Below are 19141 nucleotides of genomic sequence, written 5' to 3' on the forward strand. Positions count from 1 at the left end.
TTATTTTACAGAGCTGGATAAAATAATAAAAAAAATTCATCTGGAAGAATAAGAGGTCTAGAATATCTAAGGTATTGATGAAAAGAAATGCTAGAGAAGGTGGCCTACCCATACCAGATATTAAACTGTACTATAGAGCAGCAGTCATCAAAACTACCTGGTGCTGGATAAGAAGTAGTGTTGTGAATCAGTGGAATAGGATAGGAACATAAGATGGAGAAGTCAACAACTATAGCAATCTACTCTTTGATAAACCCAAAGAGGCCAGCTTCTGGGCTAATAATTCACTATTTCACAAAAACTGTTGGGAAAGTTGGAAAATGGTAGGGCAGAAAGTGGGCATAGACCAATATCTTACACCATATATCAAAATAAAGTCAAAATGGGTTCATGATTTAGGAGTAAAGGCTGATACTATAAGTAATTTGGGAGAGCAAGGAATGGTTTACTTATCAGATTTATGGAAAAGAAAAGAATTCATGACACAATAAGAGATAGAGAGCATTACAAAATGCAAAATGGATAATTTTGATTATGTTAAATTGAAATGTTTTTGTACCAAAAAAGCCAATGCAACAAAAATTAGGAGGGAAGCAGAAAATTGGGAGAAAATCTTTGCAACTAGTATCTCTGATAAAGGCCTCATTTCTAAAATATACAGGGAACTGAGCCAAATATATAGGAATACAAGTCATTCCCCAATTGAGAAATGGTCAAAGGATATGAACAGGCAGATTTCAGAGGAAGAAATTAAAGCTATCTATAGGCATATGAAAAAATGTTCAAAATCACTACTGATTAGAGAAATGCAAATCAAAATAACTCTTAGATACCACATTTCTCCTGTCAGATTGACTAAAATAACAAAACAGGAAAATGATAAATGCTGGAGAGGATGTGGGAAAATTGGAACATTGTTACATTGCTGGTAGACTTGTGAACTGATCCAGCCATTTTGGAGAGCAATTTGAAACTATACCCAAAGGGCTATAAAAATGTTCATACCCTTTGACCCAGCAATACCACTTCTAAGGTTGTATCCCAAAGAAATCACGCAAGCGAGAAAAGGACCCATGTGTACAAAAATATTTATAGCGGCTCTTTTTGTGGTAGCTAAGAATTGGAAATCAAAGGGATGCCCGTCGGTTGGGGAATGGCTGAACAGGCTGTGGTATACGAAGGTAATGGAATACTATTGTGCCGTAAGAAATGGGGATGATACGGACTTCATAACAACCTGGAAAAACCTACACAACATAATGCTGAGTGAGTGGAGCAGAGCCAGGAGAACATTATACACAACCACAGATATATGGATTCTGTGTGGACCAACCCTGACAGACTTTGCTCTTTTCAGCAACACAAGGTACAAAGACAACTCCAAAGGACTCACAATGGAGAATGCTATCTACATCCAGAGGAAGAACTATGAAGTATGAAAGCAGATTGAGGCACACTTCATGCTAGCCTTCCCCCCCCTTTTTTTTCTTTTTCTCTCTTTTGTTTTTGTTTTTGGGTTGGTTGTTTTTTTTGGTCCTGTTTCTTCTTTTGTATGATTCATTTCATTGATCACAGTTCTTCTCCATAATTTGACTAATGTGTAAATTAATTCAATGCGAAGTTATACGTGGAAGCTATATGGGATTCTATGCCATCTTGGGGAGGAAGGGGGGGAGGGAGGGAAGAAAATCTGGAAATCAAAATTATGTAGAACCGAGTGTTGTAAACTAAAAATAAAAAAAAATGCTATAAAAAAAGAAAAAAACAAATTAAAAAAGGGATGAAAAAAAATTATCAAGGAAAACTACCCTGATATTCTAGAACCAGAAGGTAAAATAGAAATTGAAATAATGTACCAATCGCCTCTTGAAAAAGATCACCAAAAGAAAACTCCTAGGAATATTTTAGCCAAATTCCAGAGTTCCCAGGTCAAGGAGAAAATACTGCAAGCAGTCAGAAAGAAACAGTTTGAGTATTGTGGAAACACAATCAGGTTAATGCAAGATCTAGCAGCTTCTACATTAAGGGATTGAAGGACTTGAAATGTGCTCTTCTGGAGGTCAAAGAACTAGGATTAAAACCAAGAATCATCTACTCAGCAAAACTGAATACAATGCTCTGAGGCAAAATATGGATTTTCAATAAAATAGAGGACTTTCAAGCTTTCTCAAGGAAAAGACCAGAGCTGAATAGAAAATTTGACTTTCAAATACAAGAATCAAGAGAAGCATGAAAAGATAAACAAGAAAGAGAAATCATAAGGAACTTACTAAAGTTGAGCTGTTTTGTTTACATTCCTTCATGGAAAGATGATGTTTGTAATTCATCAGACCTTTCTCAGGATTAGGATAGTTGAAGGGAATATCCATATATATATAGACAGAGGGCACAGGGTGAGTTGAATATAAAGGGATAATATCTAAAAAAAAATTAAATTTAAGGGGTGAGAAAGGAATATATTGAGAGAGGGAGTAAGGGAGACATAGAGTGGGGTAAGTTATCTTGCATAAAAGTGGCAAGAAAAAGCAGTTCTGTTGGAAGGGAAGAGGGGGCAGGTGAGGGGGAATGAGTGAATCTTGTTCTCATTGGATTTCACTTGAGAAGGGAATAACATAGACTCAATTGGATATCTTGCCCAACAGGAAAGTAGGAGGAAGGAGGACAGATTGGGGGAGGAGGTAATCAAAAGCAAACACTTTTGAAAAAGGACGGGGATAGGATGGAGGGAAATATAGTTAGTCTTTCACAACATGACTGTTATGGAAGTGTTTTTCATAATGATACATGTGTGGCCTATGTTGAATTGCTTGCCTTCTTAAGAAGGGTGGGTGGGGAGGGAAGAGGGGAGAGAATTTGGAACTCAAAGTTCTAAAAGTGGATGCTCAAAAAGAAAAAGTTGTTTTTCCATGCAACTGGAAAATAAGATATACAGGCAATGGGATATAGAAGTCTATCTTGCCCTACAAGAACGTAAGAGAAAAGGGGATGGGGGAGGGGAATGGAGTGACAGAAGGGAGGGCTAACTGGGGAACAGGAGAGTCAGAATATATGCCATCTTGGAGTGGGGGGGGAGGGTAGAAATGGGGAGAAAATTTGTAACTCAAAATCTTGTGGAAATCAATATTGAAAACTAAAAATATTAAATAATAAAATAAGAATTTACAAAAGAGACCATAAAAATGAGAAGGGACTCACATGTACAAAAATATTTATAAGCAGCTTCATTTTGTGGTGGCTGAGAACTGGAAATTGAAGGTATGCCCATCAATTGGGGAATGGCTGAAGAAGTTGAGGTACATGAATGTAATGTATTACTATTGTGCTGTGACAAATGATGAGCAGTGAGATTTCAGAAAAACCTAGAAAGACATATATGAACTGATGCTGAGTGAAGTGAGCAGAACCAGGAGAACATTGTATACAGTAACAGCCAGATTGTGTGATGACTGACTTTTATAGACTTAGCCCTCCTCAGCAATACAAGGTCCTAAAACAGTTGCAAAGAACTCATGACCATCCACATCCAGAGAAGGAACTATGGAGTCTGAATGCAGAGCAAAGCAGACTATTTTCTGTTTTTGTTGTTGTTGTTCTGTTTTGTTTTGTTTTTTCTTTCTCATGATTCCTTCCATTTTTTTCTCATTCTTCTGTACAGCATGACTAATGTGATAATATGCTTAATAGGAATACATATGTAGAATCTATATCAGATTGCATGCCATCTTTGGGGGAAGGGGGAGAAAATTTAAAACTTATGGACCACCTCCAAAAAAAAAAAAATTTCAATCCCTTATATATCTTAGGAATGAAGCTTTTATCAGAGAAACTTGCTCCAAAGATTTTTTCCCCCACTTACCTGCTTCTCTCCTAATTTAAATTATTTTCTTTAATCAGAGTTGTTCAATTTGCTGCTTATGATTCTGTCTCTTGTTTGGTCATGAATTCTTCACCTATGCATAGATCTGATGGGTAATTTCTTCCATGCTCCTCTAATTTTTTTATATTTTTCATTTTAGTAAATAGCATTTTTTTCCAATCATATGGAAAGATAGTTTTAAACATTTATTTTTTATAAAATTTTGAGTTCTAAATTTTTCTCCCTCTCTTCCAAACTTCCCTCCCCAGGCTGGCAAGCAATTTGATATAGGTTATAGGTTATACATGTCCAGGGATATAATTCTATATGTTTATGTCATATAACCACTTGGATCTTGTTTCAGTATACAGTGTGAAATGTTGTTCTATACCTAGTTTCTGCCACGCTGCTTTCCAGTTTGAGGGGAAAACAAACTTGATGGTTCTGTCTCCCTTAAGAATCACAAAGCCATCCTGTACCAGCCATGCTTGTGATATATTACTCTATTAACTAACGAATCCCAGAGAGGCTAGGGTACTTATCTTCTCTGTCTAAGGGGTCCTAAACTGTGAACCCATGTATTCGGAGTAGGGGAGCCTAAAGAGAGGAGTTAGGCTTTTCTTTTTTGAACACTGGCTCCTAGAGCTATAGAGATAATCACTTAAAGCTTAGGTTTAGCTCACATCAAGGGTTTCCCTAAAAGGGGAGTAAAAAGATACTCTGTGCAGTATAGGTCAAGTATAGAGCAGCTCTTTATTTACTTCACTCAAAAGAAATGATTAAAACACATTCACAAGTGCACACTGACAAAACGTAAACGTGAAGCAGTAACCCAGAACTGCTATCATACTTTTCCCAGAAGATCAGCCCTTGAACACTAAAACATAGAACCCTTAGAGGGACTATTAAGTAGTAATTTCATCTTCACATCATCTTTGCGCAGTGTTTATAAAACTCCTTGAGGGAGTCAGGAGCTCCCAATCTTTTGAATTCACAAGGCTGCCTCCAGAGCTCAAAACTGCCATCTTAAGGATACTGATCCTTCTGATCAGTATCACTACTGCTTCAGGATCACCTATGATAAAGAAAAAAAGCACAATGCAATGGCAGTCAGAGGTCTGAGCCTCGGGCTCACCTAGGCAGTACATGTATTCCCCTGTAGGTCATCCTCCAAACTGTATTCCACATCTTCCTATTCCCCTTAACCCATCCCAAATTTCCAACCAAATTCTACTCTCCACTTCCCTTCCTAAATTTTTTCTTCAGGTTTTCCCTATTGGAACTCAACTGCCAGGGTGGTATCTGAAAGTCTAGGAGAAGAAAGGGGGTGGTTGGGTGGAGAGACCTTCCTGGAGCAGAGAACAAATAGCTCACAGGAAGTTCATTATCTTCTAAAATCTGAGAGAGAGGGGGAAGGGCATGCCCACAGCTCCAGGTCCTGACCTTCCAGAATCATAAGGCCAAATCCCAAACCTCTCCTACTCCCTTAGACATACCCTGTGAAGTCTTCACAATTATCCATCCCATTCACTACTGCTTATAAATATACTCATGTTTCCCTCATCCTCAAAAACCCTTACTTAATTCTTCATTTTCAATAACTATCATTTCATATTTTTCGGCCCTTTGCAGCTAAATTCCTTGAAAAGGCCATCTACAATAAGTGGCTCCACTTTCTCTTCTCTAACTCTCTTTTTAACCCCTTATAGTCCAATTTCCAACCTTATCATTCCACCAAAACTCTTCTCTCCAAAGTTACCAATGATCTCTTAATAGCCAAATCCAATGGCCTTTTCTGTCTTCATTTTCTTTGACCTCTCTCCAACCTTTGACACGGTTGATCACCCTCTCCTCCTCTCTAGGTTTTCAGGACACCATTTTTCTGGTGCTCTTCACACCTACCTCACCACTGTTTCTCTATCTTCCATTGTTAAATCCTTATCCAGATCATGTCCTCTAAGCATAGTTGTCACACAGTGTTCTGTCCCGGACCCTCTTCTCTTCTTCCTCTATACTACCTTAATTATTATCTCTTTGCTAATGATTCTCAAATCTATGTGTTCTGCCTTGACTCTCTGCTGACCTCTGTTAACAAACGACCCCAGGCCCATAAAGGGACCTAAACTAAACTGAATCCAATCACAGATTGCAAAGCATTAATTGTCTGAGAAAAGGCTTACAGAGGGGAGAAGATCCTACAAGGAGCGGAGAGGGAGAGAGTTCTCAGCTCTTCAAATGGGAGTGGAAAAGGGGTAAGATATTATAGTTTCTTGAAGCTTTCAGGTGAGAAATGTGTGTGTGGGGGGAGGGGTTGTTTAAGGGAGAAATGATCTGTAGACACAATAAGCCAGGCAGCTGGATGTTTAGAAACTCCCAAGCAAGGTCTTAAGTCAGCAGTTTCTTCTCAAGGTTGCCCTTGAGCTGATTAAGGCCTATTCTGTGGTTTCTGGCAGCTCCAGGCACCTCCAAATTCAGCTAGATCCGGCTTGGAAAGGATCACTGGTATGTCAAACAGCCTTGAGCCTCAGGAATCCTTCTAGTTTACTGGTCGTTGTATAACTCCGTTGTTCTCTTCTGTGAAGAAGGGAAGTTCTAACTGATGGGGTGCTAGTGTTTGGACCCTAATTCTAACATCACATTTCCTTTTAGCCTCTGCCTGGATGCCTGTGCCTGTGGCAGAATTCCAATTTCAGAACACATCTAGTTCTCAAACATTCTTTCCCAGACATCCTCTCTAGCTAAAGGGCAGTGTGCCCCAAAATTATCTCTGCTTCTTCCTTAGTAAGCAGCTATGCCCAATTATAGTTTGATTCCCAGGTGTTGATAACTGACCATATACTGAATCTGACACGTATCCTAGACATAGTTCAGACGTATACACCCTTACATTAATCTTGACTAACAAGGCACTTGATGGTAACCAGCTAGTATCTCCAGCTAGCCCTGAACTCCTGGTGACTTAGTGACATTTCACAGGCAAAAGCACACCTCCTCCCGCTCCCCTCCCCGGGCTATTTTTCAGTGAACTCTGGGTAAGATACAAAAAGTGCATGTTCCTTTAAGAACTGACCAACCCCTAATCACACCTGACCACTCCCTAATCCCACCGCAACACACCTGATTGACAGGTTTCATCCCTAAATCTTGTACTTAAACTTTTCCTGTAGCCCTGTATGGTTGCAGGTTCCCTAAGAACTCTTGCCCGCTTTATTTACTTTAAGTGTAATAAATCTTTGCCTCCTTGACTTAAAGAATGCTTGGATCAGGGAATTCATTCTAGGCGGCCTTGCCTTGGGAATTTTGGTTTGGGATTTCTGTATCCCTGGGTTCATTTCTCCCTCTACATAACTTATAGTATACTCATTACAAAGCTCATGTTCACACCTCCAATTTCACATCTCCAACTGACTTTCAGACATATTAACCTCAATATGTCTAAAATCAAACTCATTATTATTCCCCCTAAACCCTCCCCAACTCCTGCCTCTCTTATTACTGTCCAGAACAATACCATCCTTCCAGTCCCCCAGGCTGTCAACCTAGGTGTTAATCCTTGACTCCTCATTATCTCTTATCACTCATATCAAATCCTAAGGCTGTTCTACTTCACCTTTTCAATATCTCTCCAATATGCCCCCTTTTTTCTTCTGACTCTGCTACCCCTCCAGTATGGGTCCTTATCACCTCCTACCTGGACTATTGCAATAGCCTGCTAGTGGATCGTCCTGCCTGAAGTCTCTCCCCATTCTAATCCATCCTCCATTTAGTCACTAAAGTGAATGTCTTAAAGTACTAGTCTAACCATGTCTCCCTTCCCCCCAACTCCCCATCCCTCAGCTCTCTTCCCCCCCCCACACGCAGTAAAGTCTAGTGGCTCCCTATTGCTTCTAGAGTCAAATATAAAATCCTCTGGTTGATGTTCAAAGCCCTTCATAACCTCCCTACCTTTTCCAGACTTCTTACATCTTACTTATCACATATTCCTTGATTCAGTGACATTGGCCTACTTGTTGTTCCATGAATAAGACATTTCATCTCTCATGTCTGGGCATTTTCTCTGTCCCCCTTTCCACCACTGGCTTCCCTTGCTTCCTTCCTCCCAACTGAAATCCCTTTGATAGGAAGCCTTCCCTAACCCCTCCAGTGCCTTCCCTCTGTTATTTCCTATTTTTCCTGTATCTAGCTTGTTTGTGCATATTGGTTTGCTTCTCTCTCCTATTAGATTGTGAGCTTCTTTTTATATTCATTTGATTAGCACAGTGGCTGGAACATAGGGACTTAATAAATTTTTTGGATAAATGTTTTCTGACTAATTGACGTGTGCTTTCTGCCACGTATAAGCATTATACCTCACGCTCTGGAGAGAGGAATAACAGTAATAGCAGTAACATCATGTAGTGCTTTAAGGTTTGCAAAGTATTTTTAAAATATAATTTCATTTTATTCTTTCAAGAACTCTGGGAGGTAAGTGCTGTTGTTATCCTTGTTTTACAGATGAGGAAATTGAGGCAGAGGCCACATAGTAAGCATCTGAGACAGGATTCGAACTCCCAATTTTTCTGATTCTATGTCCAGCACTTTGTCCACTGTGCCACGGGGCTGCCTCATAAGGAAGGGAAAACAAAATGAGAGTACAGTTACTCCTTTTTAAAACTGATGCAGTACCTCTTCCCAGTTCCCCTGGTTCTCCTCTTGGTGGGAGCGAAACAAGAAGGGACCAACCTAAAGTTTACTTAATCTTCCCAAAGTTCCATGCTTTCAGAGAAAAGCCAGACCATCCATGGCCCACTAGAAGTTACCCAAGGTCCCAAAGACTTAAGTTACTTAAAAAGGCAGAAACTGTATTATTTCTGGCACCAGTACTTTGCACATAAACTGTTGTCACGTCCAGCTCTTCATGACTCCATAGGCCATACTGTGCTAATATTACCTGTGGAGTTTTATTGGCCAAGATATTAGAGTGGTTTGCCGTTCCCTTCTCCAGTAGACTTTGGCAAACAAGTTTAAGTGACTTCCCCAGGGTCACACAGCTAGTAAGTGTCTGAGGTTGTATTTGAGCTCAGGTCTTCCCACCTCCTGGCCAGGTGCTCTATCCACAGAACCACTCAGTTGCCTCCTTTGAACATAAATGGTACTTAGCAATTGTTAGTTAAATTAGATAAGTTCAGTTGAGTAAATCAATATGTGATTAAGTGCTAAATCTATGATTAAGTGTTTAAAGTCTTCTCTAACCATAGATTGTACAGACTAGAAGTTAGTCCTTTTAGAGACCGAGAGAGCAGGATAAAGGGGGGTCCCACTGGTTTCCTAGATAATTTAGAACTTGCCATGTATCTCTCCACAGAAACAAGGTTATAAATAGTTATAGGATGTAGTTGAAACAGTTACTTCACTTCAGGTACATTATTTATCATTAGTCTAAAATGGATTGTTCTACTTGAAAACAAAATGTTCAAACGAATGCTCCCCTCATGCTCCCAGATAAGTCTTTCTAACAGAAGACATGAAATAATGTTTATAGTGTTATTGGACATAGGAAAATTGATAGAACATTATGATCACTTTTCTCCAGAGATCTCCCCCAAGCTGGTCACTGGTGATGTGAAGTAATGAAAGAGACTTCCTCCCTTGCATCAATACCCTATTGCCTTCTGGAAAATGAGGAAAGAGAACACTGCTCTTGGGGGAGGGGAGTCTTTTTTATCCCTTTCAGGCATCTAGGCATTACTCTTGGTGCCACACCTCTCCCTGCCCTCTCTTACTGCCACAGGGAGTGGCAGTTCTCCCTTCAAGGAAGAAATCCTTCTTGGGCTAATCTGGTAGAGGAGGGTAGAACCTCATGGCAGAACTGATAGTTAAAGAAAGACTGGTAAAGGTTTTTCTCCCAGATCAGTCCAAAGACTTGAACTAGGGTACTTTTAAAATGCGTTCCTACTGTTTCTTAAAGAGAAATGAGGAAACAGAGGTTTGACTGCTTCCACCATTATCAGAGGAGTTCAGCTGGACTGGACTGGCCTCTATCCTGTTGGATTGCCAGAGCCAAACAGAGCAGGCTGGAGACAAGAGAGTCAGGAATCAAACAGAAGTTTAAGTTCAAAAGGAAAAAGGGAGGGAACAAGACACATGTGTTTCTGCCACGACAACCACCTCATGAAGGAACCCGCTCTAGTGTGGCTAAGCCTCGAGTTATACATTTGTGGCTAGACAAAGAGTCAAACAGTGTAGTGCAGCAGCAGTAGTGAGGTAAAGCAGCACTGCTGAGGCAAGGTTGTCAAGTGACAAAAAGTCCGTTCATAGCCGGGCTTCATGTCTGGGCCGATTGGTACTTGCCTGAACTCAGAGATCATCAGTTCTGTAATTTGGTTCCAGCAGTGTTCATCCAGAGGCTGAGTGAAAAGGATTGTTTTTATGCCAAGCTCAAGGCTCAGCGTGCTTGCTGGGCCTTAGCTCTGGAAAACAGGGTATCTCTCAATAATATCTTGTAAGTGGCTTTTGCTGGAATGAATGAAAACACATTAAGGGCTTACTGTGTGCCAGGCACTGTGCTAAGTAAGCACTAATAATACAAAAAACAACAAAAGAAAGTCTGAGCATACACATCTAGGGAGAGTGGTATTTTGATCTGAGAAGTCAGTGAGCTGGTGGGTGGAATCAAAGGCTTTTGTCTTTTCTAGGCCTGGTAGAGTCTCCTTACTCTTCTCAGAACTAAAGGTAGTAGGTGGGGAATGGGGTGGATTATACTATGATGGCTGGAGGCACAGTGTGTCTGGGGGGACCTAGATATAGTGTATTCCTCTCACCTATTAGAAGTACTGGGTCCAAGTATGGGAGGAGATTGAGAGAAGCCAGAGGAATACAGCAGCTCTTTCATTAAGGAGTCTTCTTTTTTTTTTTTTTTTTTTTTTGACAAATGCCAATGTAATTTCTTTTTAAAAATTTGTATTAATACATTAACACATTTTATTTTGACATATTAGTCATTTCCCAGCAAACAACCATCTTATAGTGCCTTCTCTTAAAAAAAAGTTAAGCAGAACTGCCTTAAGGGGATGATGGTGATGTAATATTTGTTACGTTCCAGTTTTTCTAATTTTCTGAGAAAAATCCTTTCTAACATCATTCCCTTAATAGGAGCATTCTATGGAATCACCTTGCTCAGTAGATTCTTCTGAAGATGTAACAGATGAATTTCTAACCCCTGATCCTGATTACTTTTACACCCCAACTGTTGAAGAACATTTAAAAGTTAAGGTAAAAGTTAAATCCCAGGTAAGGTGTATTTTGACACTCTACAGCCATAGTTTTCCCTAGAGCTGCACTTAGGACTTCTGGGCAACACATGTCCCTGATATATCCCTTACTACCTTTCACTTCATGCATAAGAAAATACTGTGGAAGATAGGAAGGGAAGGAATCGTTTTCTTTCCAAAAATGGGAAATCTTGAGGAAAGAAGAGAATGAGTCTGTGTGTATACACGTGTTGGAGAGAGGGAAATGTTAAATACAGTATTAATTTTTTTAAAATAACCAACTTTAACATTGTGGATCCATCAAACATTAATTTATTTTAGAAGCTAGTGTATTCTTTTCATATATAAGATTACCTTGGGAAGAAATATCAATATTTGAAAGAAACTCAAGCAGCTATATTCAGCTTAGCATGCTCTTAAAATATCCCTATCTTATATGGGTTCAAGGTTTTGTCTCTTATGGGAAATATTTCTTTATTCCTCTCATCATTCGTGCTCTGTTATATCTCCACCCTTAAATGTAGCTCCTTAAGAGCTGGGATTTTACATTTTGTGTTTATTTTGGTATTTATTTCAGGGCCTTCAACCCAATGGGCACCTAATAAATTGATGCTTATTGGTTACCTTATAACTGAATAATCCAGGTGCCCAGGTTCACTACCTCAAGCCATACTCAGCTTCTCACACTCTGTCACACCCCTTCTATCATCAGTTGCCTGTTCTATTTCCAATGCTTTCTCTTTTTTCACCCCAACACCACCCTCATTCAGGCCCTCATCACTTTTTGCCTGGATTGTTGCAATAGTCTTCTAATTTATCTCTCTCCCTCAAGTGATCCTCAGTTTCTTCTCTCCTTAATACATTCTCTACACAATTGCCAAAGTGATTTTCCTAAAGCAGGGGCTGACTCTTATTTGCTAAACTCCATTGGTTCCTTCATACCTCCAGATTATTTCATGCTTGGTATTTAGTGCACTTTAGAAATTGGACCCAACTAGTTTCTAGCTTTTTTATAGTACTCATTATTATCCACTCATTGGATCAGCCAAACTAACCTCCTTGCTGTTCCCTTGAAGATGACACTCCAATCTCCATTTCTGTGTCTTGGCACAGGTTGTCTCCTAAAAGTGGAATACATTCCCTTATCACCTCCACCTCTTAGAATCCCTAATTTCCTTAAAAGCTCAACTCAAGCATATTTTCTATAAAAGGTTTTTACTTATCCCCTCAGGTGCTAGTTCCTTCCTTGACAAAATTGCCTTGTATTTCTTTTGTATCCATTTTTAATTCTTTGGAGACCTATATTCCATATCTCACTGCTATGCAGCAACACAGGTAGAATGTTGCTGTTAGAAAGCTGGACTTTTGCCTCCGTGGAAAGCCTGGAGATCATCAAAGGAGCTTTGCAATTTCCTAAAGGCAATTCAGCGCACTCTCCTTCTCCAGTTCAACTCCTATCCCCCATACTGCCTTTCCCAGGGGTGCATCCTGATGGATAAGTTCTTAAAGGGTAGCCATCCACATGCATGTCATAATATAGACAATAAACATGCTTCATTACTTGACCTATCTTCTGATTGATGAGGGCAGTGGAGAAATACATGGTGTCTATAAGCAGGCACAGATACAGTCAGTGAGGAAACAAGGAGAACAGAGTAAAAGATTCCGTTAAGGAAGGGGATGATGGGGTAGTTACATGACAAGGGTGAGGGATGAGAGTGGGCATCCCAGCTGGTCCATTGGTACTCACAATGTCAGTAGACTTCATGGAAGGCCTTCAGCACTTTGTGCAGAAACCTTGTGGCACACCTGTTATAAGAGACAGACAGGAGTTGAGCAAGATGGCTGGCACGGACGGGTTGTGATTTGCATTATTGGAAAGAATGCCTAAATCCATAAGTTCACAGATTCATTTTCATATCTGAGTATATTTTGTTTTTACTTATTTATGTGTATGTCTGGTCTCTCTAAATAGAATACGTACTCCTCCTTAAAGGAAGAGAATGTTCCATTTTTGTCTTTGTCCTAATGCCTGGCACAATTCCTAGAACACAGCTGATGCTTAATAATTGCTTTACTGATTGAAGAATAAATGTTTGCTGAATTGGATTGGATGTAGTTAGGGGCCATATCTTTGATGTTTTAAAATAGTCTTACTTCCTTTGCAGACTTTAAGTCATGAAGAAGATGACATGGAAATCACACAAGAAGTCTGTGGTGCCCAAAAACAAGACTTCGGTGATATGTGGTCAGGTGAGAAATCACTTACTTTTCTGCTGTGTAGAGTCTTGAAGGTTAGAACTGAAAGGGAGCTTCGAAGCGTTGACAAGCCTACCTGGATGACCCAGATTGCCTAAAAAGAAAGCAAACTTTTAATTAGCATTTTTGAAAGAAATATCCCAAGCTCCTAGGATTTAGAGCAGGAAGGGACTTCAAAGATCTAAGTCCAGTCCCTAGTTTTAGGGTGGGGCACACAAAGTCACACAGCTAGTCAGTGGTGTAGCTGTCATTGGATCCTAGATCCTCCAACTCCAGGACCAGTATTTTTTTTTTCACAACACCACAGCCCTCTATCAACTCCTATGGGTCTTTGGGTTGGAAAATCATAATTAGGAATTATTAAGTCCAACCCTCCTCTCAGGGAGATTCAGTGACTTGTCCAAGGCTACGTGGACAATTAGGAAAGCTAGGAGCACAACCACGTATTCAGACATTTGGTTCTCTGATCCCAAACAGTCAGATCTCAACAAAACTGGTCTTTGCTTGATGCTTCATTAAAGCATCAGTTCATGGCATAGACATTTAAATTTGTCAGTCTTCATTTCTTTTTTTTTTTTTTATAAATTTCTTTATTTATTTTTAGTTTACCACACACGGTTCTACATAGTCTTGAGTTCCAGTTTTTCTCCCCTCCCTCCCCCCTCCCTCCCCAAGACGGCATGAAGTCTCATGTAACTGTCATGTATACCTTTTCCAGGCATCCATTTCACTGATATCACTAAATATATTAATGTAAATCAATTTTTGAAAACAACTCCTCTTCTACACAATTTTAAAATAGGGTTCTGACAGAGGAGAACCCAAAGGAATAAATATCCAGCAGTGAAATTTTAGGTACCTGGGTAAGAGATATTTTAAGAGGAACATTCTCAATGTTCTTTAAATGGTTCTTGCAACACATCCATGCCCAAGTCAGACTAAAATATGGTGTGTGGAATGGGAGGAGTTACTGTCTGATTGATCCATTCCCTTCTCCATGCTTAGTATAAATAGCATGGCAGAAAAAGCAGACCTGTCAGAAATGACAACTTGCTTTGTCTAACATATCTTTGAATGGCCTGCCTTTAAATGACTTTCTAATTGGAAATCTTCTGTCTGAGAAATTGCATAGTAGTGCAGGATAACATATGACAGTGGGAAATGCACTGGATTCCAAGTCAGGTTCAAATCCAGTTTCTGCTGTGTGCTTTCTTTGTGACTTCAAGCAGTCACAAAAGTACTGTGTTTCAGTTTCTTCCTCTGTAAAACTGGAGGTGGATTGGGGAGAAAAGAACCTCTTCTGTTTCTAAATCCTACAATTTTAGTTTCAAGTAGTTATAACCAAGGAGGAGATTAGGTTGTTACATTGAGCTGCTCAGATCCTCCAGCTGCTGCATGGCATAACTAAAAGAGGGTTAGACTTGGATACAGCCAAACTCTTTTTACATCTGACCCTTACGTGAACATATGGTGCAATGGAAATAATGCTGGATTTGGAGTGAAAGGACCTGTGTTCAGATCCTGACTTTGATACTTATTACTTATGGAACCTTAGGCAAGTCACTTTCTCCCTCTGGTTCTCAGTTCCTGCATTGGTAAAAATCAGTGATCTCCAAAGTCCTTTTCTAGAACATTCATTGGTTTAATAGGATTGCCTTGGAAGAAGCCTTAGACATCATCTAATCTATTTCCCTCATTGTACAGAGGAGTAAATTGAAGCCCAGAGCTTTTATCACCCATGGAATTGTGTGAAAGAACCATGATTTACTCTGTGGTCCTTTGATTCTAAATCCGTAGTTCTTTCTACTGCACTGTGCTGCTGCCTTCCTTGGCCTGGGCAGTATTTGGCTTAGAATTTTAGAATCTAAAAATATTAGAGCTGGAAAGTACCTCAGAGACAGATCAATCTATTCAACACTTAAAAATACTCAACACTTAAAGTACTTGTTGAAATTACTCATCATCCCAGGGTCAGGCTCAAGAAATTTTCCACAGAATAATATTAATTTATGCATACACTGCAGGTTCCCTGATAAAGGTCTCATTTCTCAAATACATAGGAAATTAATTCAAATTTGTAAGAAAAAAGCCATTCTCCAATTAATAAAGGGTCAAGGGATAAGAATAGACAGTTTACAGAGGAAGAAATACAAGCTCTAAATAGCCATATGAAAAAGTGCTTTAAATCAGTAATAATTAGAGAAATGCAAATTATAATGCCTCATACGCATCAGATTGGCAAAGTTGACAGAAAGGAAAATATCAGATGTTGCAGGGACTGCGGGAAAATAGGTACCTACATTGTTGGTAGAACTGTGAATTGCCCCAGCCATTCTGGAAAGCAAATTGGAACTATGCCTAAAAAGGTATTACCTTGTACATAGCCCTGGACCCAGTGATGTGACTACTAGGTCTATACCCTAAAAAGAACAAAGAGAAAGAGAATCAAAAAAACACTTGTGTACAAAAAACTTAAAACAGCTTTTTTTGCGATAGCAAAGAGTTGGAAACTGAGGGAGTGTCTGTCACTTGGGGAATGCTGAACAGGTTATAGTATATGAAGGTGGTGGAATACTAAAAGAAATGGTGAAGGGGATGGTTTCAGAGAGTCCTGGGAAGACTTGAATGAACTGATACAGAGTGAAGTGAGCAGAACCAGGAGAATAATTTATGTCATAACAATAGTATTGTAAGGACAATCAACTCTGAAAGACTTAGGAACCCTAATCAATGTGATGGATTGGAAGTTCTAGAGTTCTAGAGAACTCATGGGGGGAGATGAGAGGTAGACAATGTAGATCTGAAAATAAAAAAGGATTAAATGTAAAAAAATATTAATTTATGTACATAGAATCCAATGACTACACACATTTCCTTTTTCTTTCAGGTGGAGAAAGGTTTCAAGTGATTGAAAAAGTCCTTGGAAATAAGTCTGAGTGTGTAACAGAACTTCAGTTCACACCCATAAGGTTTGAGTTGTTATGTGTTAGCTGCTCCTTCAGATTCAAAAGAAAACATTTTAATGGTAATATCTCACCCTGGTGAAATGCTTGTGTTCCAAACTCTCCATCTGCTTAGTCAAAACTTGGCTCAGGCAAGCATGGTATCATGAAGACTTACCTTGGATAATACTTACCTTCCATTCTTCTGAAGCTGTCGCTAACAGTAAAGTACTTACCCCATTTCCTCAGGGTCTCAGCTTTGTTCTCCATAATTGGTGTTGTTATATAAACAAATATCTACTGATCTGTTTAGATAACAAGTATATTTTTTCCTCCCAGATGATATAATAGCTTAACCCAGTTCATTCATTCATTCTACTGACACTAAGCCATATTGTGTGTAACACTGTTCTACTACTGAGGGAGATTCAAAGACAAATGACTGGCCCCTGCCCCTGATAAGTTTAATCCAGTGGGAATAATAAGTCATATACACAATTAAATATGATACAAATATACTAGTATGTTGGTTGTTTATTTTATAGTAGCACATAAATGTAGTATACTCAGATAATTTCAGTCTAGAGGGGATCAGGAAAGACTTTACAGAAGAAATGTTATCTGAGCTGGGCACTGAAGTATGGTAGGATGTTAACAGGTATACGAGGGCATTCTGGGAATAGGGAATGGCATGAGCAAAGGCGTTGAGATGGGACCCCAAGGAAGCACTAAATGATCCATTATTACTGGAGCATTGAGTATGTAGGGGTTTTTTCAAGGTCAGGCTAGAAAGGTAGGTTAAAAACAAATTGTAAAGGGCCTTGATTGTCAAGTTAGTAAGTGTAGTCTTTGTTCAGAAGGCAGTGGGGAACCATGGAAGGTTTTTTGAGCAGTGGGGTGATCTGTAAATGAATGAAAATTATTTATTAAGCTCTTACTGCATGTCAAGCCACTATATCCCCAGCTAAGTGCTATGGATGCAAATGCAAAAGTAAAGACAGTACTTGCTCTCAGGAACCTTACGTTCTTTTTTTTTTTTTTTTAAGTAACAAGAACTTTTTTATTTATCTGGCTTTCCCACTCCTGCACCCATTAAGCAAATTAAAAAACAGCTACCACCTACATATTCCAGCAAAACAAATTCGCACATCAGCCATGTCCAAAAATATATGTCTCTCCTGCGTTGTGTTCATCATTTCTGTCAGGAAATGGAGTGTTTTATCTTTATTCTTTTGGACTCTGTTTATCATTGCATTGCTTGGACTTCTAAAGCCTTGCAAAGTTTTTTTCTCTATACTGTTATTGTAATTGTGTAAGTTATTATCTTAGTTCTATTTACTTTGCCCTGCATCAGTTTTTATGTCTTCCCAGTGTGGTCCAAATTTGTCCATTTCATCATTTATTTTAGCATGGGAATATTCTATATATTCATATACCACAATTTATTTCGACATTCTGGAATAGAATATTCCTTCGGTTTCTAGGTTTTGGCTGCCTCAAAAAGAGTGTCATCGATAATTTTGTACATATTGGATCCTTTTCCTCTTTAATTTCTTTGGGGTATAGGCCTAGTAGTGGTACAGATCGGTTATAGGGTATGCATAGTTTGTTAACTTTCTGGGCCTGATTCCAAACTGCTTTCCAGAGGGTCTGCAATTCATAGCTCCACCAACAGTGCACTAGGGTAACTCATTAATAATTTTCTCTTTTGAGCTTACGTGATAATGAGGGAAACAACTGACATGAGGGAGTAGTGGCCAGGGAGGGGCACTCTGGTCCAGAAAGTTACCTGGACAGTGAATGAATGACATACCCCTTCCAGGACTGGTTAGAGGAAAGGGTATGCTGGTGAGACAGTTACGAGGAGATTGGAAGAGAGGTAGTTGGACGGTAGGGAATAGAGTGAAGCCTGTCTGGGGCTCCAGAAATAATGTTCCTAGAGAAGCAGTCACCACTTAAGGCTCCAGATCTCTTCCTTCCAGTTTCCTTTCAGAGAGACGCACCAAGATCTGCACCAAGGAGAGGTCTTTGCTGGAGTGACTGACCTTAGAGAAAACTGCTTTGGCTTCTGGCCTCATTGCTGCTTCCTACTTTAAGAAAATAATTCCGATAGAAGTTTATAGGAAGAATTGGAATGAGTGTAGGTGATGACAGGAGGCAGAGAAATCAATTAGGTGACTGTTGGAGTAGTTTAACCAAGAAGTAATGAAGGCCTGATGGTGACCATTTCAGCCACTGAAGCAGGCCAAGGAGAGATGTTTTTTACTGAGCTTTTGTTCAGGGTTCCTCAATTCACCCTTCATAGAAGTGGCTGCCCCCCTCCACCCCCTGACCCAGAGAATTCCTCAGGAAAAAAAACACTGGAATAGAGGAGACAGAAATTTGGCTTCAGTGGCCCAGCAATGGGAGTTCCTGAGTCTCAGGGGGCAGAGCCAGCAGGAGTCAACACCAGGAGCCCAGAGCCCAGACGTACCCTTGCACCCCCAGGGAAAGTGGCAGACACCAGCACAAACAACAAACAGCTGAGACCATTATTGAAGAGCAGTAGTGCTGCAGAGCAGCCCCATGGGGAGAGGAGACTTCAGGCAGCCAGACCCCTTCCCACACCTCAGGAAACTGAAGGTTACAATACACAAAGCCAGTAGCTAGACTCACAATCCCCAGAATAAGAAACCTGGGACAGAGAGCCCTGATCCCCAAAAGCAAAAATTTAATGTAAAGCCAGGAAAAGGCTAACCAACATGAAGAACACAAAAAAACCGAGGACCATTGACTCTTTTTATGGAGACAGGCGTGATCAAAATACCAATTTGGGAAAGGATAACAATGACACT

The 19141-nt window shown here is 39.8% G+C and overlaps 1 protein-coding gene across 1 annotated transcript in view; it reads left to right on the top strand.

The window, feature by feature from the left end:
- Positions 1-19141, top strand: part of TEX14 (testis expressed 14, intercellular bridge forming factor) — a 140732-nt gene that overhangs the window by 93999 nt on the left and 27592 nt on the right. The window contains exons 18-20 of the mRNA XM_036755595.1: positions 10988-11125; positions 13275-13359; positions 16253-16334. Of these exons, the coding sequence (XP_036611490.1) occupies positions 10988-11125; positions 13275-13359; positions 16253-16334 (305 nt within the window). The remainder of the gene's footprint in view (positions 1-10987; positions 11126-13274; positions 13360-16252; positions 16335-19141) is intronic.

The sequence above is a fragment of the Trichosurus vulpecula genome, chromosome 4 (genome assembly GCF_011100635.1).
Source record: "Trichosurus vulpecula isolate mTriVul1 chromosome 4, mTriVul1.pri, whole genome shotgun sequence".
NCBI classification, from domain to species: Eukaryota; Metazoa; Chordata; class Mammalia; order Diprotodontia; family Phalangeridae; genus Trichosurus; species Trichosurus vulpecula.